General features: G+C 40.2%; 1 protein-coding gene across 9 annotated transcripts in view; it reads left to right on the top strand.

Moving 5' to 3' along the window:
- Nucleotides 1-27252, top strand: part of ZNF800 (zinc finger protein 800) — a 159855-nt gene that overhangs the window by 89520 nt on the left and 43083 nt on the right. For 4 of the 9 annotated variants that reach the window (XM_019452627.2, XM_019452633.2, XM_019452632.2 and 1 more), the window contains exons 1-2: nucleotides 22511-22626; nucleotides 23104-23222. In XM_019452627.2, the coding sequence (XP_019308172.1) occupies nucleotides 23162-23222 (61 nt within the window). In that variant the 5' untranslated portion in view covers nucleotides 22511-22626; nucleotides 23104-23161. Of the gene's footprint in view, nucleotides 1-22016; nucleotides 22133-22317; nucleotides 22427-22510; nucleotides 22627-22891; nucleotides 22986-23103; nucleotides 23223-27252 lie in introns of those variants that run through there. The other 5 variants (XM_053898023.1, XM_053898022.1, XM_019452630.2 and 2 more) reach the window with 4 other exon arrangements.

Genomic DNA, 27252 nt, shown 5'->3' with positions numbered 1-27252 from the left:
CACTGGGGTTTTGGAGCCTTGGTTCACATGCAGTGCCACCTGCCACCCCCTCCCTTAGGTTCTTGGCTACCTGCTCTCTGCCCCCTGGGACCTGGGCCCACCTTGCCTCTTCCTCCCCACTCTTGCCCCAAGATCATCACTATCCTCTGCCTGGTCCAGCAACCAGGCAGCCTCAGCAGAAAGGGGGAAACCTGCATTCTCTTGTTCCCTTCTGCCCCTGGGAGCGGCCTGGGTACAGGTGCAGGTGGGGCAGAGTCAGGTGCATGTCCTTGTGGTGTCTCGAGTGGCGGCACCCCAGCATCTTTGGCAGGTGCATTGGAGGGACCGTCCCTCTTGAACAGGCACTGAGTGTGTACTGGTGTGGAAGTTATAATCTTTTGGGGGTTGCTTGTCCTCTTTGTTTTGGGGCACTGGTTCCAAGCCCCTTCATCTTCATTTTGCACTGGACCTTGCAAATGATGTAGCTATTCCTGTGTGGGGATCCCAGTGAAAGGCACTATGCTGAATTATACAACAGAGGCATCTGCCATTGTGTCAGAAGTTTTTTGTTTCTTGTTTTTTTTTTTTTAATCCAACACAGATTTACCTAGAAGGGATGGAAGGATCCTTTATCAGTCTCCTACAACCACATTACCATGGATCAAATTCATTAATTTTGCAAATTATGATCAAAGATCAAAGCTTAGAAACTGATCCTGAGGAAATCCAGAACTGGAAGATTTCTGCAGGTAAATGCCATGATAATAAACCCTGACAGGTAGTCGCAGGATGGGCCAAACAGCAAGGTTGGCAGGCTCAGGCAAAGTGTCTACAGGACTCCAGAGGATCTGGGCCAAGAAAGGCAAAAAAGAGACAGGGAAGTATGTGAGGCGGGCTGTGCAAGGGGAAGAAGCAGGACAAGGAAGAGAAGGGAAGAGCCAAAAGGCAATTCTCCTTTACTGCATAATTTTGCTTGGTCTGGGGTTTGCTTTGAAGACTCTTAATCTTGAGGAAAATGGCAGCAGGAAGCTGAGGTGTATGTCAGCAGTGTTTATATGCTCAAATCTAAAAGTAGCAATTTCTTGACACTTTGAAGTTTGGCTGGTAATTTTGCACATTCTTCCAAGATGAGTAGTTGTATCTCTATTGCTATTATATAGCCTCTCACAAAAAAACATTCACAGTGACTTATGGACGCTTACAATTGTCCAAGACTTTTGTTATTTTTCTTCCTTAGTATCAAGAAGAAAAATGAGCAGGAGGACTAGAAATTGAAACTAGAAGTCGTGGTTGCCACATCACTATTCAAAACCACTCTTTTACTTCCTTTCCCACAACCATAATTTCACAGACAAAGCATTACTGCTTCAAGCAAGAAGGTAAATGCTATGAGTTGAATTGTATCCTCTCGCCTCCAAATTTATGTGTTAAAGTCCTAACCCCCAGTACCTCAGAATGTGGCCTTATTTGGACATAGGGTTGTTGCAGAGTGATTGGTTAAGATGAAGTCATACTGGAATAGGGTTGATCCTTACTCCAATAGAACTGGTGTCCTTATACAAAGGGGAAATTTGGGCACAGATACGGGTACACTAGGAGAGCATCATGTGAACATTGTTAGGCTTTCACAAGACAAAGAACTATCAGAAATTAGGAGAGAGGCCTGGAACAGATCCTTTCCTCATGTCTTCAAAGGAAGTGTGGTCCTGCCGACACCTTGATCTTGTACGTGGAGCCTCCAGAAATAGGAGACAATAAATATCTTTTGTTTAAACCACTCTGTGGTTACTTTACATGGCAGCCTTAGAAAACTAATACAGTAAGCAAAAGGATTGCTGAATCTGTGCAATAAGAAGTCATATTTCATAGAGATTCTCCATTTTAGGGGCACCTGGGTGCTCAGTCCACTGAGTGTTTAGCTCTTAATATTGACTCAGGTCACGATCTCAGGATCGTGGGATCAAGCCCTGTGTAGGGCTCTGTACTGACAGCTCAGAGCATGCTTGGGATTCTCTCTCTCCATTTCTCTTTGCCCCTCCCCAGCCTCCAAATAAATAAATACACATTAAAAAAAGATTCTCCATTTTATTAATTACTGGTGAAACAAGAAGAAACAGAAAGCATGTATTACCAAGATACACAGAGTAAACTAAAAATTGCAATCAAGTAATCAGCCAGCAAATGACCCCCAAAACCCTAAATTGTTTTATTTTAGTTATAATCCTTAATGAATCACAGAATCTTCTGTCTGAAAGGGACAAAGAAATCCATCCTTGGTTCTTCTCTTTGTTTATTACCAATAGGAACAGATGTATTTTTTCTTATTGAATGTTTCCCATGCAAAGATTATGATCCTTCTCAGGAATCTTTTTCTTGGCCATCTTGATGTAGGTATTCCATCCCATACAGTTTATATCTACAGGAGGTAGATATAAATAATGTGAGTCAGTTGATGACTCTTTCCTCCTCTCTGGTCTGGAATGACAATAACCATATTGGTGGCTGGATCTACAATACGATGTTCATTAAATAATTCACATGTCACCAATGTGACTCTTATTGCTGTAATACTATGTGATAATTATAGGTGATGTCTTGAGATTGGGCCTAATTCAACTTTGTCAAATTATATATTTAACATAAAATGGGAGGATTCAGATTGAGAAAGCAAGAATGCATAAAGCCTCCATATTTTCCAGTTCATGCAACAGCAACTGCACTCCAATTCTAAGACCTGCCTGCCTTTATTAGCTAGAAACTGTAGAGACCCAGTCCACAGCTAAGTACCTATGCGGCTTGGAGATGGTCAGTACATAAAGTTAGAATATAAAGGAATTAGATCCGGGGTGCCCAGGTGGTTTGGTCGGTTGTCAGACTCTTGATATGGGCTCAGGTCATGATCCCGGATTGAGCCCTGCTTTGAGCCCTCGGGCTCCCTGCTGGGCATGGAGCTTGCTTAAGATCCTCTCTCTCTCTTCCTCTGCCCCTCTCCCTTGTTCTTGTTCTCTCTCTCTCTCTCTCAAAATAAATAAATAAATAAATAAATAAATAAATAAATAAATAAATAAATAAATGGATTAGATTCTTAAGATCACTAAGCCACTCCCCAATTGTATGTTTCATGTCTTTGTAAATTATACTATTTTATGCTGAGCCCTGCTTTGAGCCCTCCGGCTCCCTGCTGGTCATGGAGCTTGCTTAAGATCCTCTCTCTCTCTTCCTCTGCCCCTCTCCCTTGTTCTTGTTCTCTCTCTCTCTCTCTCTCTCTAAATAACTAACTAACTAAATACATAAATAGATTAGATTCTTAAGATTACTAAGCCACTCCCCAATTGTATGTTTCATGTCTTTGTAAATTATACTATTTTATGCTGTTAATCCCTTAAGGTCCCAGATGACTCTTAGTGACAAAGGATGAATATAATGATACCTTGTCCCCTGGGGGAACATGGGGGAATATCAGCCATGTCTTCACTAGATTTCAGAGAAAACCAGAAAGGGTTTTATGTTTCTCTTGAGTCAGTACATGAGCCTCTCACAGTCCATTATCTACACTATCAGCTGTAGTTTATAAAACCCAAACATGACTATGTTACCTTCTACCCTGCTTAAAACGTTTATAGTTAGCAATCATTAAGATACCAATTTTAATTTGGCCTTTAAGGCATGAGTTTATCATCTACGTTAGAAGGTAAGCTTTGAGGCTTACTGCCCTGGGATGAGAGAGAAGTTTCCTGACTTTTTAACTCTTGAAACCAGGCTTGGGCTAGAGATGATTATCTAAATTTCTGTAGTGTGTAAAGAACCAAGCTTACTAATTTGAGATCACAGAGTGTGCCAAGGTGTAGAGAGGCTAACCCATCCTCCTATGATAGGATAGCCAGCCCATGAAGCTTGCTGTCCTATGATGGATGAAGGTTTGGTGTAGAGCAGTGGTTCTCAACCTTCTCAGATCCAGTGTCCCATTTTTGTAACTAATGTTTTATAATGCTTCCCTTATCATCCTGAAATGAAAGGCATAGATAATGTAAATTATCTCCACATAGAATTCCAAAAAATCAATATAATAACCTAAGCCTAATATAAAGGAGAAATAAAGGGAAAGTAATTTATTATAAAATAATAAGTTTTTCTAGCCTAGACATGTCTAGACCAGAAGACATAATGAGGGGGTCATATGCTTGAATCTTGTTACAGTGAAAAAGTTTGAATTTAAGAGAAGTAAAAAACTCTTCTGTATAAGAAATACAAGAAAATGAAAGGGCAGAAATACAAGTGGAAATGAAAAATAAAAACCAGAATTAGGATATGTAATACCAAGAGACACTTAATTATATATGATAAGAGAAAGGGAAATAACCATAATTGAAGTGTGGATAATAGCCAAGACAAATTATAGATAGTTGAAATGGAGAAAATGAGGAAATAAGATATTGGTACAAATGAATTTGGTTTTATTTCTTATACAATGTAAAATAATTCCCTTTATTATGACATCAGTGATCAAGTGTCACGCACACACAAAACCTATCTCCTGCCTTAAAATTCCTCTGCATCCCATCTCTGGTCTTTAAAAAGACCCTGGATACTATATTCTTAGGCAAAGAGGAAGAAGGCAGATTGAAAAACAATACCGTATCAGAAGAAGGTTGTTTGACAGGCTTCTGGGAACAGAGTCAAAGTAAGATTAAAAAACAACAGGCTGTTACAAATTACAGTACCTAATTTTAATATGTAATTTTCACAGCACAGGCAATGGTGTGTTATATAACATTTAAAAAGTTAGAAATGATGTGAAATATTTTTAAAAACTTATTATTAACATGTGGTGAGATCCTTGTGTTTCAAACTCTGTTAAAAGGAGTCTCAAACTCCCTCGGGTACATATTTGCATGTCATAGGAACAAACGGAGACTGATATAGAAAAGCATGTTATACCAGTAATTCAAATACCATGAGGGCACTGCCACTGGTGATATGTTCTGAAATAATGAAGAAATCTTGCTAAACTTCCAAACAAAACAAGGTATAAGCAACACTCAATTTACATAGTAGTTGCATTTCTTGAATTCACTGTATATTAAAATCATGAAAAAATACTTCATGATTACAGCTGACTGTTGAACAATGTAGATTCTTTTGGAATAAAAAGAATCTGCTTATATGCAGATTCTTTTTGATAAATACAGTACAGTACTGTAAATGTATTTTCTCTTCTTCATGATTTTCTTAATATTTTTTGTTCTCTAGCTTACTTTATTGTAAGAATGAAGTATATAATACATTTAACATACAGAGTATGTGTTAATTGACAGTTTATGATTGGTAAGACTTCCCATCGACCATATGCTATTAGTAGTCACATTTGGGGGGAGTGAAAAGTTATACGTGGATTTTCAACTGCGCTGTCAGCACCTAGCCCTAACCCTGTGTTGTTCAAGGGTCAAGGGTATATGTAAACTGGAATTCGATTCTAGGCTCAGATAATAAGCAATTTTTCCACCTTTCTGTAAGCCTAGTGGGTTGTTAAAACATCAGGCATATTTCTCCAGAGAAGATATACAAATGGCCAATAAACACACGAAAAGATGTTCAACATCATTAGCTATATTTGGGAAATACAAATCAAAACCACAATGAGATAGTACTTCATATTAACTAGAATGGTTATAATACAGACAGACAATAACAAGGATTAGCAAGGATATGGAGAAATTGAAAACTTCATCCACTGCTGGCAAGAATGTAAAATGGTGCAGTTACTTTGAAAAATAGTCTGCATTTCCTCAAAAAGCTAAACAGTTACCTTGTGACCCAGTAACTACACTCCTAGGCGTATACCCAAGAGAAATGAAAACATATCTCCACAAAAACATGTCTATGAATGTTCCAGCAGCACTATTTATAATAGTCAAAAGTGGAAAAAAAACCCTAAGTGTTCATCAACTGATGAATGGATAAATAAAATGTGACATATTCATACGATAGAATATTATTTGGCAGTCAAAAACTTGAAGTACTAATACGTGTTACAACAGGGGTGAACCTTGAAAACATTACACTAAGTGAAAGAAGTCAGACACAAAGGATCAAATATTATATATGGCCAATTATACAACATATTCAGGATAGGCAAATCCATACAGAGGGGACGTAGATTTATGGTTGCCTAGGGATAGGGGGTTGAGGTGAAATGGGGGGTCATTGCTAATGGCCACAGGATTTCTTTTGCGGGTAATGAAATGTTCTAAGATTGTAGTGATAGTTGCATAACTTTGTAAATATACTAAAAGAATTGAATAATACTTTGTGAGTTTTATCTCAGTAAAGCTGTCATTAAAAAAATGTCAGACTGGGGACACCTGGGTGGCTCAGCGGTTAAGCATTGGACTTGTGATTTCGGCTCAGGTCATGATCTCACAGTTCATGAAATTGAGCCCTGCATCGGGTTCTGTTCTGACAGCCCAGAGCCTGCTTGGGGTTTCTCTCTCCTTTCCCTCTGCCTCTCTGTCTCTCTTTCCCCACCACCCCGCCCCCCCCCCCCGTCTGTCTGTCTGTCTCTCTCTCAAAATAAATAAATAAATAAATAAATAAATAAATAAATAAATAAATAAACGTTAAAAAGAAATGTCAGATGGAATGCTGCACCGAGTGTCCTAAGCACTGTGAGACGTCTGGTATCTTCTATACTGTTCTACTAAATGCTAGTTGCAGCTGCCAATCATTGTGACAACCAATAATACCTCCACAGAGTTCCAAACATCCCCTCTAGAGAGTCACTGAACTGTGGAAGAAGCAAAAATAAAGTCTACCCATGTTGGTGGACTAGATGGGTAAAGCAGAAATGAGGGTGTGAAGATAATTGGACAAATCCTCTTTATTCTGAGTTCCCGAAACTCTGGAGAGGAGATCACACATGATACCCTTCTCCTGGCCTCATCCATTTTGGGCAGGTATGTTCAATAAACTGGGAGGAACAACAGGAGTGGACAGATTATTCATCCACTCATTGTTTGGGATCCTGGCAGGAAGCTGCAGCACAGGGCAGTCCTGCATCCACTTGGGGGAGTACACACCATAGTTAAAGGATGCTGTGGTGTGTTTAGTCAGAGAGGTTTAGTTTGCATTCCTGGTTCTCCCTCAGTTCCATGTGGCCTGGATGCTGAGTTTAGAGCTGGCAGGCCTGTTATGGACAGTCTGCCAGAGGCTGGACAGAATATGTGGCAAACATACAGCTTGATCCCAGGAGAGGCTGGGCAGGGACTGAGGGGGGCACTACTGGGGCTCTGGCTATGCAGAGTGAAGAACAGTCCAGATGTTCATCTACTACAGATGTTAACAGTGAGCATTAAGAAGACATCCATATGACCCAGCAATTCCACTCTATGGTATATATCCAAGAGATATGAAAATAACAGGGCACCTGGGTGGCTCAGTTGGTTGGGCGTCCAACTCCAGCTCGGGTCATGATCTCACGGTTCGTGGGTTCGAGCCCTGTGCCCTGCATTGGGTTCTGTGCTGACAGCTCAGAGCCTGGATCCTGCTTCAAATTCTGTGTCTCCCTCTCTCTCTGCACCTCCCTCACTGGTGCTCTGTCTCTCTCAAAATAAATAAACATTAAAAAAAAAGAAAAGAATATGCCCACACAAAAACTTGTACGCAAATTGTTCATGGCAACATTTAATCATAATAGCCCAAAATGGAAACAACCCAAAGTCCATCAACTAATGAGTAGATAAATAAAATATGGTGTATCCATACAATAGAATATTATTTAGCAATCAAAAGAAATGAAGTACTGATACATGCTACATGAATAAATCTTGAAAACATAATGCCAAGTGAAAGAAGCCACACATAAAAGACCACATACTATATGATTCCATTTATGTGGGTGTCCAGAAGAGACATATCCATAGAGACAAGAAGTAGATGAGTGGTTGCCCTAGACTGTGGGGAGACAGGAATAGGGAGTTACTAATAGGTACAGGATTTCTTTTTGGTCAGTGAAAAGGGTATGAATTACATAGTGGTGATAGTTGCACAATTCTACAAGTATACTAAAACTGGGTTTCACCACTGAATTGTTCATTTTAAAAGGGGAGTTTTATTATATCAATTATATAATGTCTGATATCTCAGTTTCATTATATGTACATGTAAACACGTACAACATAATGACAATACATTCTGTGTGCGTGTTTGAATGTAATGATTAGATCTCTAACCTTGACTACACATGCGGACGCTTTTTCTTTGCTCTGAAGATAAAGGACCTGTACACATGGCCTGCAAAGGTCTTTCCATCCTTATGCCACACCACGTCCAGTGTGCAAAGTCACACTCGCCATCCTTCTTCCATAAGAACTTTGCACTTGCCAGGCCCTCTTTCATCCTCACTTCATTCTGGATAATTCCATGTCACTTCCTTTTTGCAAGCCTTCCCTGACCTCCCTGACAAGGTCAAATCTCACTATTATATTCTCTCATGGCACCATGTGTCTTATTATACCACTTATATTATGCACATTATATTTGCATTGTCATGAGTGATTTTTGGGTTAATAGCTCTCTCTTCAATTAGTCTGTAAACTCCTTGAGGGCTAGTACAATCATGTCTGGTTTTGCTTCCCCCCCATACACCCTGGAGCAGCATCTGACACACCATGCCTGATCTATTTATAGAGATCAATACATATTCATTGAATGAGTTAATAACTCCCTTTCTCTCTAGTCCCTTTCATGCCGCTTCTGAGTTTATTTCCACTTCTGCCCACGTGTTCATTTAGTCAAAAATGTCCATTGAGTGCCTACTGTGTGCCAGACTGTATATGGTTGCCTGTGACTAACGAAATGATAACTAGTTTAATCAGTTGTGACTGTAAAGGTAGGAGTCCATTTACCTACAAAAGATTCTGAATAGGCCTCACGGATACAGGAATTCATTTGCTCGTAGCATGACTATACCGACAGCGCCAGTGGAGGGTTTTGTAGACTTTTCCTTCAGAGTTTTCAATATATTATTCTTGGTAATGTCAGTCACCTAAATCGCATAGTCTTGACTGTTTTTTTCTAGCTCCTAACCTAGTCCTGCTACCAACATCCACCTCATCTGCAAATTTAATTTTGTAGCGAATTGAACTATTGGAGTATGTAAGAACCAGGCACACTAACTACAAAAGTTTCTATCCTATCTGAAAACTGCAAAAAGTCAGCTACTTGACTGTCATGAATGATTTTGATTATTCAAGTAATTGTATTCTCTTAATGAATCATATTGTATGCATTTTTTAAATTTATTTGATAAATAAATCATAGCAAATGACATTCTTATATACTATGTATATCTGTACTAGCTCCGTAAGTATAAGTAGTAATGTATTTTTGGTAGAGGTATGGTTCCTCAGTGTTGACAATTATGAGTTTTCTGCTGAATGCTTACTAGAAGGAATTTTTTTTTCCTTTTAAAGTTGTTTTAACATCTTTAATCAGAAAGTAAATTAATGAAAGCATGTGCATGGAAACAGTAGATTTCATATAATCTGGGGGAGATAGCGATTGTACAACTGTAAATTCCATGAGGGTCAGGTCACGGTTTTTGTTTCAGCTCATCGTGATATCTTCCCATTCCTAGGACTGTTACTGGAATAAAGCAAGTCCTCACTAAACACTGTTACATGAGTGAATCAAAATACTCTAACTCAATAGTTGATATTTTTAGAGGATGAAGTAATGAAATTTTGCCTAGTCAGCAAACACTTCAAGTACATATGGGGGATGGAAGAGGAATTATGTCTGTCCCATATACTCATCCTTGCTGGGTATGAAAGGCTCAGGAAGGCCAATTTCTTTTCTTTTCTTTTTTCTTAAGTTTATTTGTTTTGAGAGAGAGAAAGAGTGAGCACGAACTAGGGAGGGACAGAGAAAGAGGGAGAGAGAGAATCCCAAACAGGCTCTACATTGCCAGCAGAGCCTGATAAAGGGCTCAAACTCACCGAGCTGTGAGATCATGCCCTGAGCTGAAATCAAGAGTCAGATGCTTAAAAGACCGAGCCCCCTGGGTGCCCCAGGAAGGCCAATTTCAATGCAATTGAATAAAGTGGAATGTATTATCTCAGGAGGTGGTAAATTCCCTGTTACTCAGAAATGTTCAAACTTTAGCTGGGCCTTTGATAGGAATATTGTAAGGGAGATGCAAGTTTTAGACGGAAGGTTAGAGCTTAAAAAGATGACTTTGAAGGTATTTCCAACCCTGACATTGTGCAAAGATGATTGGTAATTGAGCCAAATCTTTATTCCTCTAACCTCATATAGTACAAAATACAGTAAATTTGAACAAACTTTTCTCACATGAGCCATGTAATAATAAATCAGACTTATATTCTCTTGCTTCTCCTAATTCAAAGTTAGAATATATATTTTACTCACTGGTTTCTTTCATAAACGGAGACACAAACCAACAACCTACCTATTAAAGCCAATGACTTTTCCTTTCTCCTCACCACCTCTTTACATTTTTTTCTTGGATCCCCCCCACCCCCCAATTTTTAACACAAGGATGATGTAGGGATGAACAAATAGACTACAAAATATTTTCTGTAGACTCTTTTTTAGTACTCAGAGGACATGAGGTCTTTGTTTTCTTTCAGTGACATCCTAAGACACAGTTAGATGAGATACAAATATCTCAGATGTTTTCCAAATAAAATATAGCACTGAAGTTGAAGAGTCTTTGGACATTCACAAGTGGTTGGCTTGTGCATTATTTGCATCTTCACTCATCTGGCTAGGTGCCATGTTTAAAATGACCTTCCTATGACCAGAAAGACCACAATTTAAAAAAGGAAGGATTTTGGGGTTCCTTGGTGGCTCAGTCGGTTAAGCATCCAACTTCAGCTCAGGTCATGATCTCACTGTTCACATGTCTGGTGCTGTGCTCACAGCTCAGAGCCTGGAGCCTGCTTCAGATTCTGTGTCTCCCTCTCTCTCTGTCCCTTCCCCACTTGTGCTCCCGCTCTCTCTCTCAAAAATAAGTAAACATTAAAAAATAAAAAATAAAAAAGGAGGGACTTCAATGAGATCTTCTCTCACATTACTGTATAACTGTTCTCAGTTTCACAAGTGATGAAGAAAAGAGAACTAACATTAATGGGGGATTTTTCAATTTTCTATAGCAATTGTTCCTTTTTTAAAAAAATTTCTGAGAAATGCAAAGCGAGTTTATTCCAATAAATGAAACTGTCATTCCTGACTGTGCTGGCACATTGTCTCTTCTAGCAATAAGATGTTTAGAAAGACGCTGAATTTGACCCACTTTTTTTTTTTTCCTTCAAAGGCATTTCTTTGAGAAAAGAGAGTGACCGTAGATTTAGATACTCCCCCACAAAGTACTAAGAAGAAAGTGTCATTCTGTGGCATTGAAAACAGTGATATTAACTCCAGCCTGTAGGTGTCATGAGCTGATTTAGTCCTGCCTGGCAACACAGGTCTTACCGAGAATCTTGCCCCTCTGGATCCTGTGGTGCTTTCTCCTAAATAGAAGCTACTCTGCTTGAGTGGAGGGAGTAATTTCTCAAGGCTCTTTTCCAAAATTCTTACCAATCTAACTTTTTCTTACTCCATATATGACAATTACAATACTGAAATTGCTTTATGAACAGTCTGTTCTGATGACTCGAAAGAAGAAACATTCAGCAAGCTTCCTGACTATATAAAATACCATCTACTTTCATATGCTCTAATTTTAGAGATTTCTCATATTCAAGGTATACAACTTTCATCTGAAAAAATTAGAAAGTTTGGGGCGCCTGGGTGGCTTAGTTGGTTAACTGTCCAACTGCGGCTCAGGTCGTGATCTCACGGTCCATGAGTTCGAGACCTGCTCTGTGCTGACAGTTCAGAGCCTGGAGCCTGCTTCGGATTCTGTGTCTCCCTCTCTCTCTGCTCTTCCCCTGCTCATGCTCTGTCTCTCAAAAATAAATAAACTTGAAAAAAAATAGAAAGTTGGAATGGGAAAATTAATGTTAATTTAAGATATGAATGATCGTTTTGCAGAAATTGTTTTAGAAATTATTTAACATCTTGGATAAATATAAGTTCAGAGGGGCACCTGGGTGGCTTGGTCGGTTGGGTGTCCGACTTCAGCTCAGGTCATGATCTCACGGTCCGTGAGTTCAAGCCCCGCGTCGGGCTCTGTGCTGACAGCTCAGAGCCTGGAGCCTGTTTCAGATTCTGTGTCTCCCTCTCTCTCTGCCCCTCCCCTGTTCATGCTCTGTCTCTCTCTGTCTCAAAAAGAAATAAACGTCAAAAAAAAAAAAAATAAAAAAATATATATAAGTTCAGAAACCAACCATTTACTTAAAGTGTTTCACTGAAATAGTATTTTGTTGTAGGTTACGGTCTGATTGACAGTAGTCTATGTATTCAGCTGGAATTAAGACCTGAGACATATGTATGGATTTTTAACTTTTGACTCAGTTTCTATAAGCCAAAAGCGTACATTTTTCCTGATACTCTGTCATTAGAGAAGATTTTGGATTTGGTAGTTCCAATCAATACTCTAATGAAGTGAGAGTTACATAAAGAAGTTAACTTCATTCTGTTCTACAGTCTTGAACTACAGCCTTATTTACTCAGTCTTACAAATAAACCCCTTTGGCCATAAGGAGGAGCAGTTGGGAGAATGAATGAAAAACTCACAATGCCTTTTTAATGATGTAATATCAAGTGCAAAACTCTTCAATGACTATCTATTTAAATAGAATCATAAAACATTTACAATTTAGAATTTAGAATGCATTACCTTGCAAATACATAGCAATAGATAATCTATTAGCCAGCTATCCTTAAGGAATAGGTTTTGGAAATATCACATTTACTTGGGAAAAAACCAACACATTATTATTATTTTTTAAAGTTCATTTTGAGAGAGAGAGAGAGAGAGAGAGAGAGAGAGAAAGAGAGTGTGAATGAGTGGGGAAGGGACAGAGAGAGAGGAAGAGAGAATCTGTGCTGTCACCACAGAGCCTGATGTGGGGCTCAAACTCAGGAACTGTGAGATGAGGAGTGGAGCCGAAATAGAGTCTGATGCTTAACCACCTGAGCCACCCAGGCACCCCCAAACCAACACATTATTATTCATCCTCTATAATGCTCTCTTCTCTAATTCAAGTGAGTTGAAAAACTGTTGCTGCAAATGCTCCCTTGCCTTGTCCCCTGTTGTGTATGACACCTTATAATTCCAGGGTTTCAATCATCTCTTCTGTGCTTGTCTTATGTGATTATTATGAAATAATATACTTTTTTACATGTTATCATTTAGATTGGGAACCTCAAGGTGCCTGGGTGGCTCAGTCGGCTAAGCGTCTGACTTCAGCTCAGGTCACGGTCTCACAGTTCGTGGGTTCGAGCCCCGCGTCGGGCTCTGTGATGACAGCTCAGAGCCTGGAGCCTGTTTCGGATTCTGTGTCTCCCTCTCTCTCTGGCCCTCCCCCGTTCATGCTCTATCTCTCTCTGTCTCAAAAATAAATAAACGTTAAAAAAAATTAGATTGGGAACCTCAATAATTAGACTAGAAACTGCAAGAGGATAAAAACGTCCTAAATTATTCATGGATGCATTCGTAGGACCTAGTGTATAGGCACTAAGTAAATTTTGACTACAGGGAAGAAAACTTGTCTTACTATATATTCTCAGTTTGGCAGGATGTTTGAAATATAACAGATACTCAGTAAATGTTGGTTGAATGGATTTTCCAATAATAAATTAGTTCACAGGATAATTATAAACTTTTTTTTTCAACTTCATATAACGTAAGAGTAAACCAGAAAAACAGTTTCCAGTTACACAATTGATTATTAGTTTTTAATTATAAGTTAGAAATAAAGATTCAATTCAATTAACTTTTATTCTTTTACTTTTGTTTTGATAATTTCTAAAACCTACATAGAATTCTCAAGAATACTGGTTAAAAGGAGTCTCTATAATAAAACCATTGCTATATCTTCACAAATTACTTATTCATAACAAAAATAGAACTGTATAGTGGAGAAACTGAACGACCACTTAAACCAGTGATGAAGATTAATATCAAACAGATATCACATGCTTCTGGTTGTGATACGCAGGAGAAAGACACCACATCCCTTATGTTGTATTCCATTCAAAATATATAAAACCTTAATCTAATCATGAAGAAACATCAGACAATCCCCAACTGACTCTTTCTATAAAACAACTGGCCTATATTCATCAAAATGTGGTTGTCACTAAAGACAAAGACTGAAGAATGGTTCCAGGTTGAAGGGAAGTAAAGAGATAGAACTAAATGCAGTATGTGGTTTTGGATTGGGTTTTATATTGGAGCAAATAAAAAAGATTCACAAAAGGCATTATCAGGATAACTGACATAGTTATAATAATATAACAATATAATATAAATATCATATATAGTAATAACTATAGATGTAATAAAAGTATAGTTGTCCCTTGAGCAACTCAGGAGTTAGGGGTGCTGACCCCCACTTACCCCTCACAGTTAAAAATCCATATATAACTTTTGGCTCCCCCAAAACATTACTCGTTGCATGTTGACCAGAAGACTTATCAATAGCATAAACCATCAATTAACACGTTTTGAGTGTCATCTGTATTACATACTCTATTCTTACAATAAAATAAGCTAGCGAAAAGAAAATGTTAAGAAAATCATGAGGGAAAATACATATATAGTACTATATTGTGTTATTGAAAAAAGTCATGTATAAGTGGACCCATGCAGTTCAAACCTGTATTGCTCAAGGGTCAGCTGTATTGTATCAAATCATGAGTGTGTGTGTGTGTGTGTGTGTGCGTGTGTGTGTGTGTTTCAGTAGGCTGTATGCCCAACATAGAGCTCTGACTCATGACCCCGAGATCAAGAGTCGTATGCTCCACTGACTAAACCAGCCAGGCTCCCCAAATCATGTTTAATCAGACCAAATCAAATCAAATTTAAATAAAATCAAATTTATCATGTTAAATTTCCTAAATTTGATAACTGTACTGTGGTTATGTAAGATAATATCCTTCATTTTAGAAAATACACCCCGAAGTAATAAGGGATGTGAAGGGGCATGATGTAGGCAACCTACTCTTGGATGGCTCAAAAATCAAATATGTGCATAGAGAAAGAGAAAGAAAACAAATATGAGAAAATATTAAAAATCGATGAACTTTGTATTCTTGCAATTTGTGTCTAAATTTGAAATTATTTCAAAATTAAAACTAAAAAAAATCTAAACATAACAGCCACCACCCCTCAAAAAAACAAAAACAAAGTCATGGATGGTTTTACATGATGAATGGTTAATAGTTTCAAGTATCAATATGCTACATATTCTACAGCATTAGTACACAGTATACAATAGGAGTTCCTTTAATTGTCCTTGTATGATTGTTCTCTACATTGGAAATGAGTGTCCTTTTAGGCCAAGGGCCTTACTAAACCAAACTCCTAAAATTGATTTTCCCCACTAATTTTTTCTTATTGTATTTATTGCTAATCCAATCACTCAAGCGCATCCAGTAACTTTTAATGGTTGCTTATCATGTGACAGTAGTGTGCTAGATGATGGCAAAACAAAGAGGAGTAAGTTATGGTCTGTGTTCTTGATGAATTCTAAATGATGTGAGAATCAGATATTTAATCAGAATGGTGTACCACAGGAGAAGTAATGTGGAGCAATTATTTATCTGTGGAAACTGGTTTCATGGAAGGAATGACATCCGAAGTGGGTCTTGAAGGAGGAGTAAGAGTTTTCTAGATGGAGAGAAAACATATTTCCAGGCATAAGGAGTAGCATGTGCAAAGGCACAAAACCAGTCCAATAATCGTTTCTAATTTCTGATTTCTAAGTGTAGTTCACAGGCATTGAAACCTAGGTCAGCTACTTTAAAAAATATTTTTATTGCGAAATATTATACACATTCACAAAAATGCATGAAACTATCAGCTTACTGAATTATTATAAAGCAAATATATATGTAATGATCATTGAGGTAAACATCTATAAAATGGCCAGTAACGCCCAAATTGGTACCCTTTGCCAACCTTCTCCTTCCCCCCAAAGGTAACTACTATTATTTAAAAAATTTTTTTTAATGTATATATATTTTTGAGAGAGAGAAACAGAGTGTAAGTGGGTGAGGGGCAGAGAGAGAGGGAGACACAGAATCCGAAGCAGGTTCCAGGCTCTGAGCTGTCAGGGCAGAGCCCAGTGCGGGGCTCGAGCTCAAGAACTGCAAGATCATGACCTGAGCTGAAGTTGGACCCTTAACCAACTGAGCCACTCAGGTGCCCTATACTATTCTATTATTTTAATAGTTGCTTTAACAAATGGATATGTGCACACAACTGACACCTCTATCATCTCCCTCTAAAATTCCCTTGTGTCCTTCACTCCTTCCCCACCCAGTTTAACTACTTTTTGCTTTGTTGATTTCTGAAAAGGGTGAGAAATACAGTGTGTTTAGAGCATAAAGTTATGAAGTTGTGGGCGGGCCAGGTATAATAACGAGTATTTATTATTATTATATCTGTACTGTATTCCCGATCCTGCTGGGTGCTTTATTCATTAACTGATTTCTCACTACACTGAAAATAGCATACGCCTGAGGAAACTGAGGCTCAAAAGAGGTTCTCACTAGCCTACAGACACAAAACCCATGAGTGATGGGTAAGGCTAACTAAAATCCAGATTTTTTTGACCCCAAAGTGCATGCAGTTTTCATGCTCCTTGTTAAGATTTGACTCCTTGTAGAAAATTGGCAGTCAATGGGGATTTTAAATTGGAGAGTAGTACTAGATTTGTTTGGACCACAATTCTGTTGATAGTGTGGAATAATTGAGGGAGAGAGAGATGGCCAGTAGGGAGACCATGGCGGTAGTTATTGCAATGGTTCAGAGATGAGGTTTTAGACTAGAGAATTGGTGGTGCATATGGAGATAGGAAACTGTATTTGCTTGACCTTTCTGAGGTATAACCAATTGTTTATGGTGCTGGGTTAGACATTGGGAATAAGCAAGATAAGAAACCTGTATACAAGTAACTTTCATTACTTTGTATTTGTGCATGTGATCTTCTTTATGACTCCAAGGCTTCTGTCTTGAGAGCCTAAATGGATAGGATGTTGATTAAAATTTGGAAGAGGAAGAGCAGTTTGGTGAGAAGTTCGGTTTTGGTCTTGTTAATTTTGAGATGCTGGGGGAAATTTAGATGGTCTGTCTCCTGGGTAGTTAGAAATAGAGTTTAGAGAGGCTCCAGGGACAGGTCTGACCTGGAGAGAAAATTTTAGTAATAATTAGCATATATGTAACTTGAAGCATAGGACCTGGACTCATACCTATATTTAAATCTTGGCTCAGACACTAATTATCTGTTTCTCTTTATGTAAAATGGGATAATATCTAACCCAGGATCTTTGTTAAGGATTCAGTGAAAAACTAGAAAGCACTTAGCACATTGTCTGAGTTCAAAAAGTGACAAAATTGTCATTAGCTATTATTATTAGATTACAACACAGACTTATAAACAAACTCCATTATAACAAAAAGCAGTTTTTAAAAATGGGATTCACTTAAATGCTATCTGAAACGCATTTGAATGGCAGACTTGTTTGTCAAGGATGGTTTGGTGCCCACGAGGCAGCATGGTGCATGCATTATGTCACCTGGCTAGCGAGACCTAAATGTGCATTAGTGCCAGGAATGAAAGATACAAGTCCATGTCAGAGACTTTCTGGTAGGCGACTTATCTCCAGGGCAGCAACCCAGGTATAACCTACTCCTTCCTCTCCTTAAAATAAACATCTTAGGAAAAGCATTATCTTCTTTTTTCATATTATGTTGCTGGCCCAACACTTAGGTGTTAAATTCTATATAGTTGATAATCAATTGTTTAATATTCCTCCCTCCAAATCAATTTTTCCATGACTGTTTTTAAACTTAGTCTCTATTTTGGCTCAAAATTTGATTTGTACCTAATTATGAACTTATTTGTATTGTAAAATGACACATCATTAGGAAAGCTAGCAAAATTTGGACCAGAGTAAAGGTTCTATAGGAACCATAATTGCTCTTACTTGGTGTTAGGTTTTTATGCTGTGATTTAGTGGGATGTTTGAAACAGATGGAAAAACCTTTGAAAAAGTAACAAAATGATCAAAAAAGAAGTCCATTTAGAAAAGTTGAGGAATCATCAAAGTTTATCTACACAGGGCCACCAAATTGGCCCACCTAAAGAATACATTTGATTACTGTCTCCTTGTTTTGCTATTCTTTGTTTTTTTAAATGTTTATTTTTGAGAGAGAGAGAGAGACAGAGGGGCAGAGAGAGAAGGAATCACAGAATCTGAAGCAGGCTCCAGGCTCTGAGCTGTCAGCACAGAGCCTGACGCGGGGCTCGAACTCACGGACCGCGAAATCATGACCTGAGGCGAAGTCAGACACTTAACCGACTGAGCCACCCAGGTACCCCTTGTGTTGCTATTCTTAAAGGAATGATACAGCATTAAAAAAATTCAGCAGCTTTAGCCAGTATCATTCTTGAAATGATCTGTGAGTGTATACAAAGATCATCACAATAATTCTCCCATTCCTATATGCATGTCCTTTTGAAAGGGGACTTTGCTGTTCTTCCCATCAAGAGGGGACTCTCTGCTGTCCTTTTGATCTACTTTGACTAATAGAATGTGGTAGAAGTGAGATCATGTAACTTCTGCAAGAGGTCTTATAGCTTCCTGTTTGTACCTGCCTGACATGCTGCCTAGATATGAAGAAGCCCAGGCTAATCTTGAGGAAGAAAGGCTAGGGGGTAAGTACAGACAATAGTCAATACCAACAACCAGTCAGGAGTGTGCCCAGTTAAGATGCCAGATGACTATATGCATGATCCCAGACAAGGCCAGTCGAAATCACTGATCTATAGAATTGAGAGTACATAAAATGGTTTTAAAGAACTATTTCTCGGGTGGTTTCTTATGCAGTAATAATGTGTACGTGTGTGTGTGTGTGTGTGTGTGTGTGTGTGGATTTACGGTAGAATTTTCCTGCCTTGAAGATGAGACAATAATTTTAAACCATAAAATGGTCTTGGGTTAATCATTGGGATGTACTTCCAGACTTTAGAGATCAAAAAGTTCCTTAAAGCTGTAATAATGTGTCATGTAGGTTGTTGCAGTGAACAAGGAAAGGGGAAGACAGATACTTTTTCAGGGATGATTTGTGCAGAGTCGTTTTAGAGGTAGGATGATAATTCTAGATGTCCAAAGTCTAAGCTCTAGAGCCCTGTGAAATTTCAATTAAATTCTTGTGACTTAGTAACTCCATTTCCACTTCATAAACTTGTACATAGCATTTTAATACATTTCACAACTGACAGGATCTACTGGCTCATCTTTCACATACAGTGTGATCCAAAAATGGCTATGATGTGGAGGGGCGCCTGGGTGGCTCAGTCAGTTAAACGTCCAACTCTTGATTTCAGCTCAGGTCATGATCTCATGGTTTATCAGTTTGAGCCCCACACCAGGCTCTGCACTGACCTCATGGAGCCTGCCTAGGATTCGCTGCTCCCTCTCTCTCTGCCACTCCCCGCTTGCTCTCTTGGGAATAAACATTAAAAAAAAAAAATGGCTATGATATAGTGTAGACAACACAGAATAGGCAATACAGCATAAAGGCTAAGGTCATGAATTTCAGAGCCATACTGCTTGGGTTCAAATGCTGGCTCAGTTGTCTGTCAGCTGTATGTTTTTGCCTCGGTTTCCCTACCTGTAGAATGAAAGGATAACAAATCTCATTGAATTGTTGATAGGATTAAATGAGTTATTCTTGAGCTTAATACACTAATTAATAAATGTCGGATACTAGTATTGTTACAGAAGGCTCTGTTACTCTGTTACCTTCAGCAAATCAGTTAATCTCTGTTTTCTCACTTACAAAATAAGGTTTACAAGATAATTTCCATGGTTTCTTTTTATATTTAAAATTCTATAATTCAGTGTTCAATCTTTTACCCAGTGTTCAATATTTTACCCACACAAACATTCCAATCATGTCTATAATTCTAATTTCTCAAAAATTGCTTAAAATTTATTCTATTAGCTGGGGCGCCTGGGTGGCTCAGTCGGTTGAGCACCGACTTCGGCTCAGGTCACGATCTCGCGGTCCGTGAGTTCGAGCCCCGCATCGGGCCCCTGTGCTGACAGCTCAGAGCCCCGGAGCCTGTTTCAGATTCTGTGTCTCCCTCTCTCTGACCTTCCCCCATTCATGCTCTGTCTCTCTGTCTCAAAAATAAATAAACGTTAAAAAAAATTAAAAAATAAAATTTATTCTATTAGCAAGCAGTTTTGGGAACCCTCTAGTACCAGGGTTACCCTGTAGGTTACTCAGGAAGCTAACCATTCTTTACTCATATGTGGGCAGCAAACATTTAGAACTCACATATCTGAAGCAGTGACTTTTCAGGTTTATGGCAACTTAAAATTGTACATTCATTTTTTAACTTGTGCTAAGTGTGCTTATAAAAGTAGGAAAAGATCCTCTGAAAATGAAAATATTTCACCTTAAATTTTACCAAAGAACTCCAATGTTAAAAATTACTGTTCAGGTGTCACATTTTTTTCGATACGCTTAAGTATACTGGATACAATTAAATATTACACAAAAGGATTTTTATTGGCTGCATAACAAACACCGTCACATGGACGTACCATAATTTCTTTTACATATAAGTTGTGGCATTACATTTTAGTTTGACGTTGTGTGATGCTTCTTGACAATGGCACAGAAAAAAATGATCCAACATAACACTCATGTGACTGGTGTGTAAATGTCCAGTACCTGGAATTCCTTTAAAAAGGTGGATCACTTTCCTTCCTTTTCCTGTCACCCCTATAATCAAGCTGCTACAATCGCTCAAGACCTATGCAGATGCTCCGTTCAGTATTTTTACAATAACAAGTTTATCAATTAATTACTGGACCGACCACAAACTTCCCTATGCATTTTGAAAACATTTCAGCCACAGTTTGCTCTTCCAAAATACACACTGAGCCTACCTACTGCTAAACTGCTCTTTCAGGACCCAGCAAACCGACAATGTCGGCGCGAGGAGCTAACAATGCGAATGGGCTTTTTTCTCCCTTCAAATTTCCCGACCGTCGGTGGACACGTATTTGCTAGGAGAACCAGAATTCCGTTCTGGGCGGTGAGGAGGCAGCCTCTCCGGCCCCAAGAGGCGGCCACACGGGTTTGCGGAATTTGACAGACGACCTCGATCTTCGGGGATTTTCCGAGCAGGACGCGGGCGCCGAAGAGGAGGGAAAGTGCATACTGCCCATGTGACGCACCTTCGCCTTCAGGTCCCAGAAGCGCAGTGCCGCTGCAGTCCATGCCTATCCTCCACCACTAGTTTTCCTCCCAAAGACCTGATGAAAACCACCGAGTTCTGGGAGGCACGCTTCGAAAATTGTTGGTTTTTTTTTTTTTTTTTAAATCGACTTTTACCATTTTATAAGTGTGCTGACAATCTTTTCGGAGTCACCACTACTTACGGCTCACCCATTTGCCAACCTTTCCCTACAGTTCATTCCCGTGCTTTTCCAACCCTCCCAGGTTTGGTTCCACTCAAAGGAGAAAAGCGAGAGCAACAGTTTGGTCGCCCATCAGCCCGTCCGTCTCCCGGGCACAAAACGACCCGGGGCTTCGGCTCTCCGTCGGCCCGCAGGAGGACGCGCGTACGAGGGGCCGGCCCGGGACGCCGGTCGCGGCCCGAGGGCCACCGGCCAAGGTTCCCTCGCCTGGCCCGGCCGCGGCGCGTAGCCTCCCCACAGGCCCGGGCGCCCGGCCGGGCGCATGCGCGCGGCGCTCCCGGGCGTGCCGGCCACACTCCCCCCACCCACTCGGAGAGCTTGTCACTTCCTGCCCTCGCCCCATCTCCGTCCGGGGTCAGTCAGTCGCTCCCTGTCGCTGCGGGAGTCTCTGCTTCCCCCTTCCTACCCGCTCCGCGGCGGTAGCTCAGGCTCTTCGGGGAGGGGGAGACGGAGAGAGAGAGAGAGAGACTGACTTAATAAAGTTTCCTGAAACAACAACTACTACCAAAAAAGGCCCAAGGTGGGGGGGACCCCCATTCTTCCCCGCCCTCTCCAAAAGCCTGAGGGACCGTTGCAGGTGGAGCGGCGCTGGGGGGAGCCGGGCTCCGGCGGCAGCCGTTGCCCCGGCGAGGGGCGCCCAGGTCCTGCCCGCCGTGGTTCCGGCTCCTTCGGTGGCGGCTGCGGCTTCTGCGGGGCGGTTCCTCCTGTCAACTGCCTGCGCCCGCGCGCCACCCGCCCGCCCAGCTCCACAGCGCGGAGGGACGCCGTGAGCCGCCGCCTCCGTCGCCGTCGCCTCGGGCCGCGGAGGGACGTGGTGAGCTGTGGCGCTTCCGCGTCAGCGCCGGCGGGGACTCTTTGGGAGCGCGTCGGGCCCGAACCCCGGTTCCCTTCGCGTGGTCCGCCGAGGCTGCGCCAGGTGGGGCCCGAAGCCGCCTCCCACGCCAGGCTGTCCCCGCGGCTGCCCGGCCTGCCTTCCTTCCTTCCGCCTGCCCGCCGGCCCGCCCTAGGAGTTAAGTAAGTTGGGCGCACTTGGTTATGGGGACGGGGGCTCCGCCGGAGAGACCCCAACGCACGTGCGTGGCGGGAGAGCGCGGCGAGGGCCGGCCTCCGGCGGGAGTCGCACCTCGGCCGCCTCTGTCGCCGCGCCCGCCGCCCCGCGGGCCCCGGCGCCGGCCGTGCCCGCCGCGCTCCGCGCCTCCGTCTCCGCGCGCGCCCGCCCGGGCCGGCGAGGCCGCTGCCGCCCGCGCAGCCGGCCAGGCCCTCGCCTTGCGCTGCGCGCCCCGGGCTGCGTTTCCGGGTAGGGCGGTGAACCTGTGCGGGAGTTTGGGCTGGAGAAGCCTTCGTGCATGTTTCTTTTTCAGCTCTAGAGGAAGGTGCGGGTCCGTGGAGGGAAAACGGAGCGCGCGGGTGGAGGGAACGTATCTGGAAAATAGAACCAGAGCCCCCCCAGGAAGTTCAGGGTGAGTGACGGGTTTGTGCTTCTTTCAACAGCCAAGCCGCAATGAAGAGCTTCTTACAGTGAAAGGAAAGTAGGTCTCGCCCACTGAAAATGCCTTTAAGGGACAAATACTGTCAGACTGACCACCATCATCACGGATGCTGTGAACCAGGTATACTCCTTTCTTCTCCACTTTGCCCTCCGTCAGGGTCACTTTGCCTTGTGTTTCCTTCCTGCCCGAGAAGTCATTTCTAAGGAAGCAGGCTATAATTTTCCCCAGCATAAAACTAGTTATGAAACCAAAAGCTTGTACAAACAAGAGGTTTCCCCTGCTTGATCCCTTAAAAAAAGTACTGCAAGTGTCACCTTAAATCTTTTCCACAAGATCAATCGCTCAGTCCCTTTTCCTGCTTTCAAGGCAGCCTGCAGTTAGTAGTATACCCCCTTGCCCTTTGAATGTTTAAAACTGAAGAGAAAGGAGAAAATAGGTAATAGAATGCTAGCATTTGTCTTCGTGAAAGTGGATTCATTTAAACTTTTGAAAGTTAAAGTTTCTCATGCGTTTTTATCAGGGAATAGCGGTTAGAGCCAAAAAATGAGTTTAGTTTGGGCTAAAAAGTTTGTTAAACTCAACTTGTTGGAAGAATCCGCTCTTTGCTCACTGCAGCCTTTAAAAATTTTTTTTGGACAGAACACAGTGTATGGCAGAATTAAAAAAACTGATTTTTTAGGTAGAATACATAAGTGTTTTTACTTAAGGATCCGTAAGGATAGTGTACTCAGTGGAACTGTTTTTAGTTGGATTTATGGAATGAAAAAGTTCCTTTTTTGAGTCTCATGAAGAATATTAGAAAACTTTGATAAATGGAGCATATAAACTGTTAAGTTTTTCTAGTTGTTAGAAGTTTGATGTGTTTTGTCACAAACATGTAGAGGTACAACTTACAAGGGAATCATTGAATACATATGTGACCAGACCAGACAGAGGCTCTTCTAGTTTAAAGGCAGGTGTTTATCATTATTTTTGACCTAAAAGGTATTAGAACTTTTTACACTTGTGCTTGTTTTTTGTTGGAGTATTTTAACCGCTCTAGTGTACTTGGTCCTATATCACAGTAGACTTCATTTCAAGTAGTGAACTTTTTTGACTAATGGGAAAAAAATGGTAGTGGTAAAGAGGAAGAACTCCCATTTTCAGAAAACTTTGGTACACATGAGAATGAAATTTGCTGTGACCCATCCCCCCCACTGGCTGGCTGGAAATCAGTAATAACTTACTTCTGCTAATAAAATAGTCCCAGGATGGGACCCAGTTTCTGTTCAACTGTCCCTGACCTATGTAATTTTCGGCACCCCTCCATACTGCATATTTTGTGTGTCATTTATGTTTTACTAAATATTGGAGTTTGCTAGTTTTGAAGTAGAAGGCTGTGAATGCCTTTTATAATTGTGTTCTAGTGACCTTTTATTCTAGTTTTGGGGGTTTTTTTGTTTTTTGTGTTTTTTTTTTTTTTTTGAAAACATTTCAAGTCATTTAAGTTGAATTAGTTAATGAAATCATTTTGTTAAAGCTTCTTATTTAGGAAGAAGTTTATGTGTTTATTTTGTTTCTTTATTTCTTTGACAAGTTATTATTGAGCACCTGTTAGGTGCTAGGTACTGTCCAAGGCAATGGGGATGTAAGTGGCGAACAAAACAGATAAGGTCATTCCCTTATAGAACTTTTGAGTGGGAAGAGATGGAGATAAAGTAAATAAGATAATTTGTGGCTGTACCTTATTTAGTGTATTCTGATAATTAAAGTTTCCTAGAGACTTCAGTGTCTTTTTAAAGATGTTTTTCACAGTTGAACTTTTTAATATGTATTGGAACCTCTTTGCTTTTTCTCCCTCATTAACAAATCATCTAAGTTGCATTAATTTTAAAAGTTAAACTTTCTTCTGTGAGAAACTTTTTCAGTGACCAGGTCAAAAGTAGTTAGTGTCTCTTTGCTTTCTTAGCTAGAATTAAACACTTTCCAAAGACTACTTTGGTGGAAAGCTAAAAGTTTGTTAACCTATAGAGTAGTTAATTGTCATTATTTCAGAGGAAGTTATGTGCTGAGTGGGAGGATATTTCCAGTACCAAGAGGAATATGTTATGATGTGCTAGTTTTTGAAAGAAGATGCCTTCTGAAGGCACACCAAGATAATATGGTGTTTGAGAAATTCTTCTAATGGCCAATTACCAGAGGTCTGTTCTCTTGAATTATGAATGGGAGGTGGGGGGGGAGGGTTCCTGGATGGGAGCACTGTGTTCCTGAGGAGGCCTTGAGAGGATGGTCAATTCGTAGTGAAGGGTGGTGTTATAAGCCTGTCAGTGTGTGTGAAGTACTTTTTTAGTTATGTTTTAAGAATGTTCCTGACAGAAATTTTCAAACATTCAGAAGTAGAGAGAATGGTATAAGGAACCTGATATAACCGACACACAACTCCCATCAGTTATTAACACATGGACAATATCTTTTCGTCCTGTATTCTCCCCTTCTCCGCAGTTCCCTTCTCCACCCTCCAGCTACTTCCCTGTGCTCTATTGTTTGTAAGTAAATGCCAGATGAAAGATCTTTTAAAGCACTCGTTTTAAGCTAGGAGAGACTGTTGCAAAAGTAGGTATTTGATTCTGGGAAATGTGTTCTTGGAAGGATGTAAAGACAGATGTTAACTTCTGAGTGTTTGGGTGTTTTGATTGGAGGGTGATGATGGTTTTTTTCCTAATGGTCATGTAAACTGATCTTGGGAGGGATGATGGGATATATGAAAGGAAACTTCTATAAAGTACTAATATATAAATTTTTTTAGGGTTGAGAGTGTATTTTCAAGTGAAGAAGTTTTTTGTTTGTTTTGTTTTGTTTTTTTTACAATGGGAACTACACAGATCTGTATATTAAGTGGATGTATCTGTGGATAAGTAAGCTAACCCTGGGGTTCTTACACACATGTTGATGTGTCTCGTGGTAGCAGTGTTCTGAAGGTGATTAGGTAACAAAATTTTGCTCTGGCTTTGAAATCAGATGTTGTCATGTGGAAGTGGAAGATGATGTATTATAGAAAGTTTTCTGGAGCATTTTTAAATGAGGAAAGGGGACTCTCAGGACGAGTTATCATTTCTTCCCCTTATCCCTTCCTTATTCATTACTGTTTTTTTATTGTCCCTTTCCAGATTTCTTGTCACTTATAGAGCCAAGCCTTGATGCTTTTGATTCTTTACAATTATAAAATTTTTACCCTCTTTTTGTAGTTAACTACTGTTTTTTTGTAAACTTTTGTCACATATTATAATGTACCAATAGTGAAAAGAGATTCATCTAATCCCAATAAATGGTATCATCGATTTATTTACAAACTTCTGCTCTTGTGTCTTTAAGGGGTTGAATTCTCCTTCTCTTAGATTTTGGAGACAATTTTTCAGTTTTTTGTGTCAGAAAGCAGTTGATTTGTACATGCTGATGTTGGTCGTGGTGGTGGTGATAGAACATTTATTGAGCACTTACTATAACATAGGCTTTGTTTTAACCAGTTAACTAGTTTACTTGCATTAACTCATTTAATCCTCGTAAAACCCTGTGATTTGGGTACTTTTATTATCCCCATTTTAGAGATGAAAAAGAGATCAGAGAGTTTAATTTGCCTTAGTTGTATCTAATAAATGTCAGAAAATAAAATTCGGTGCAGTAAGTCCAAGTCTAGAGTCTTTATGTTCTTAATCACTGCAGGTAGTACCAATATCAGTGTTCTCAGAGTGAATTGTGGGTGTGTGCATGTTATTCATTTAAAATACTCCTAGAGTATCTCTTAAAATTGGGAAAGTTGTACTTAATAAAATCACTTAGTCCTGAGACATAGTCCCTCCCGTTTGGTGACCACTGAGCACCAGACTTGAAGACTTAAAGAGAATCTAAGGCTGTGTGTATATACAGAGCACAGCAAGCTTTAGCCCCCTTATCAGAAAGCTAAATGCTGTCCAAGACCAGGTCCTGAAGCAGTAGCAGCACACATCATTGTTTTCCCTCTTAATTTTCCCACAGACTGGACGATCCTGGGTTTAAGATGGTAATAGTTGAGTAGAACATTATAACATACTGAAAAAAGAGTTAATTAAAGTGGCTGGTTTTTTGTGCCACAATCATGTCTTTATTTGGTATCTGATGGGAAAACTCAGTTTTC

Source organism: Panthera pardus, unplaced genomic scaffold, assembly GCF_024362965.1.
Source record: "Panthera pardus isolate Hobbes unplaced genomic scaffold, ASM2436296v1 HiC_scaffold_8, whole genome shotgun sequence".
NCBI lineage: Eukaryota > Metazoa > Chordata > Mammalia > Carnivora > Felidae > Panthera > Panthera pardus.
Note: the sequence above shows the minus strand (reverse complement) of the source record. Positions and strands in the feature narration are given on the sequence as shown.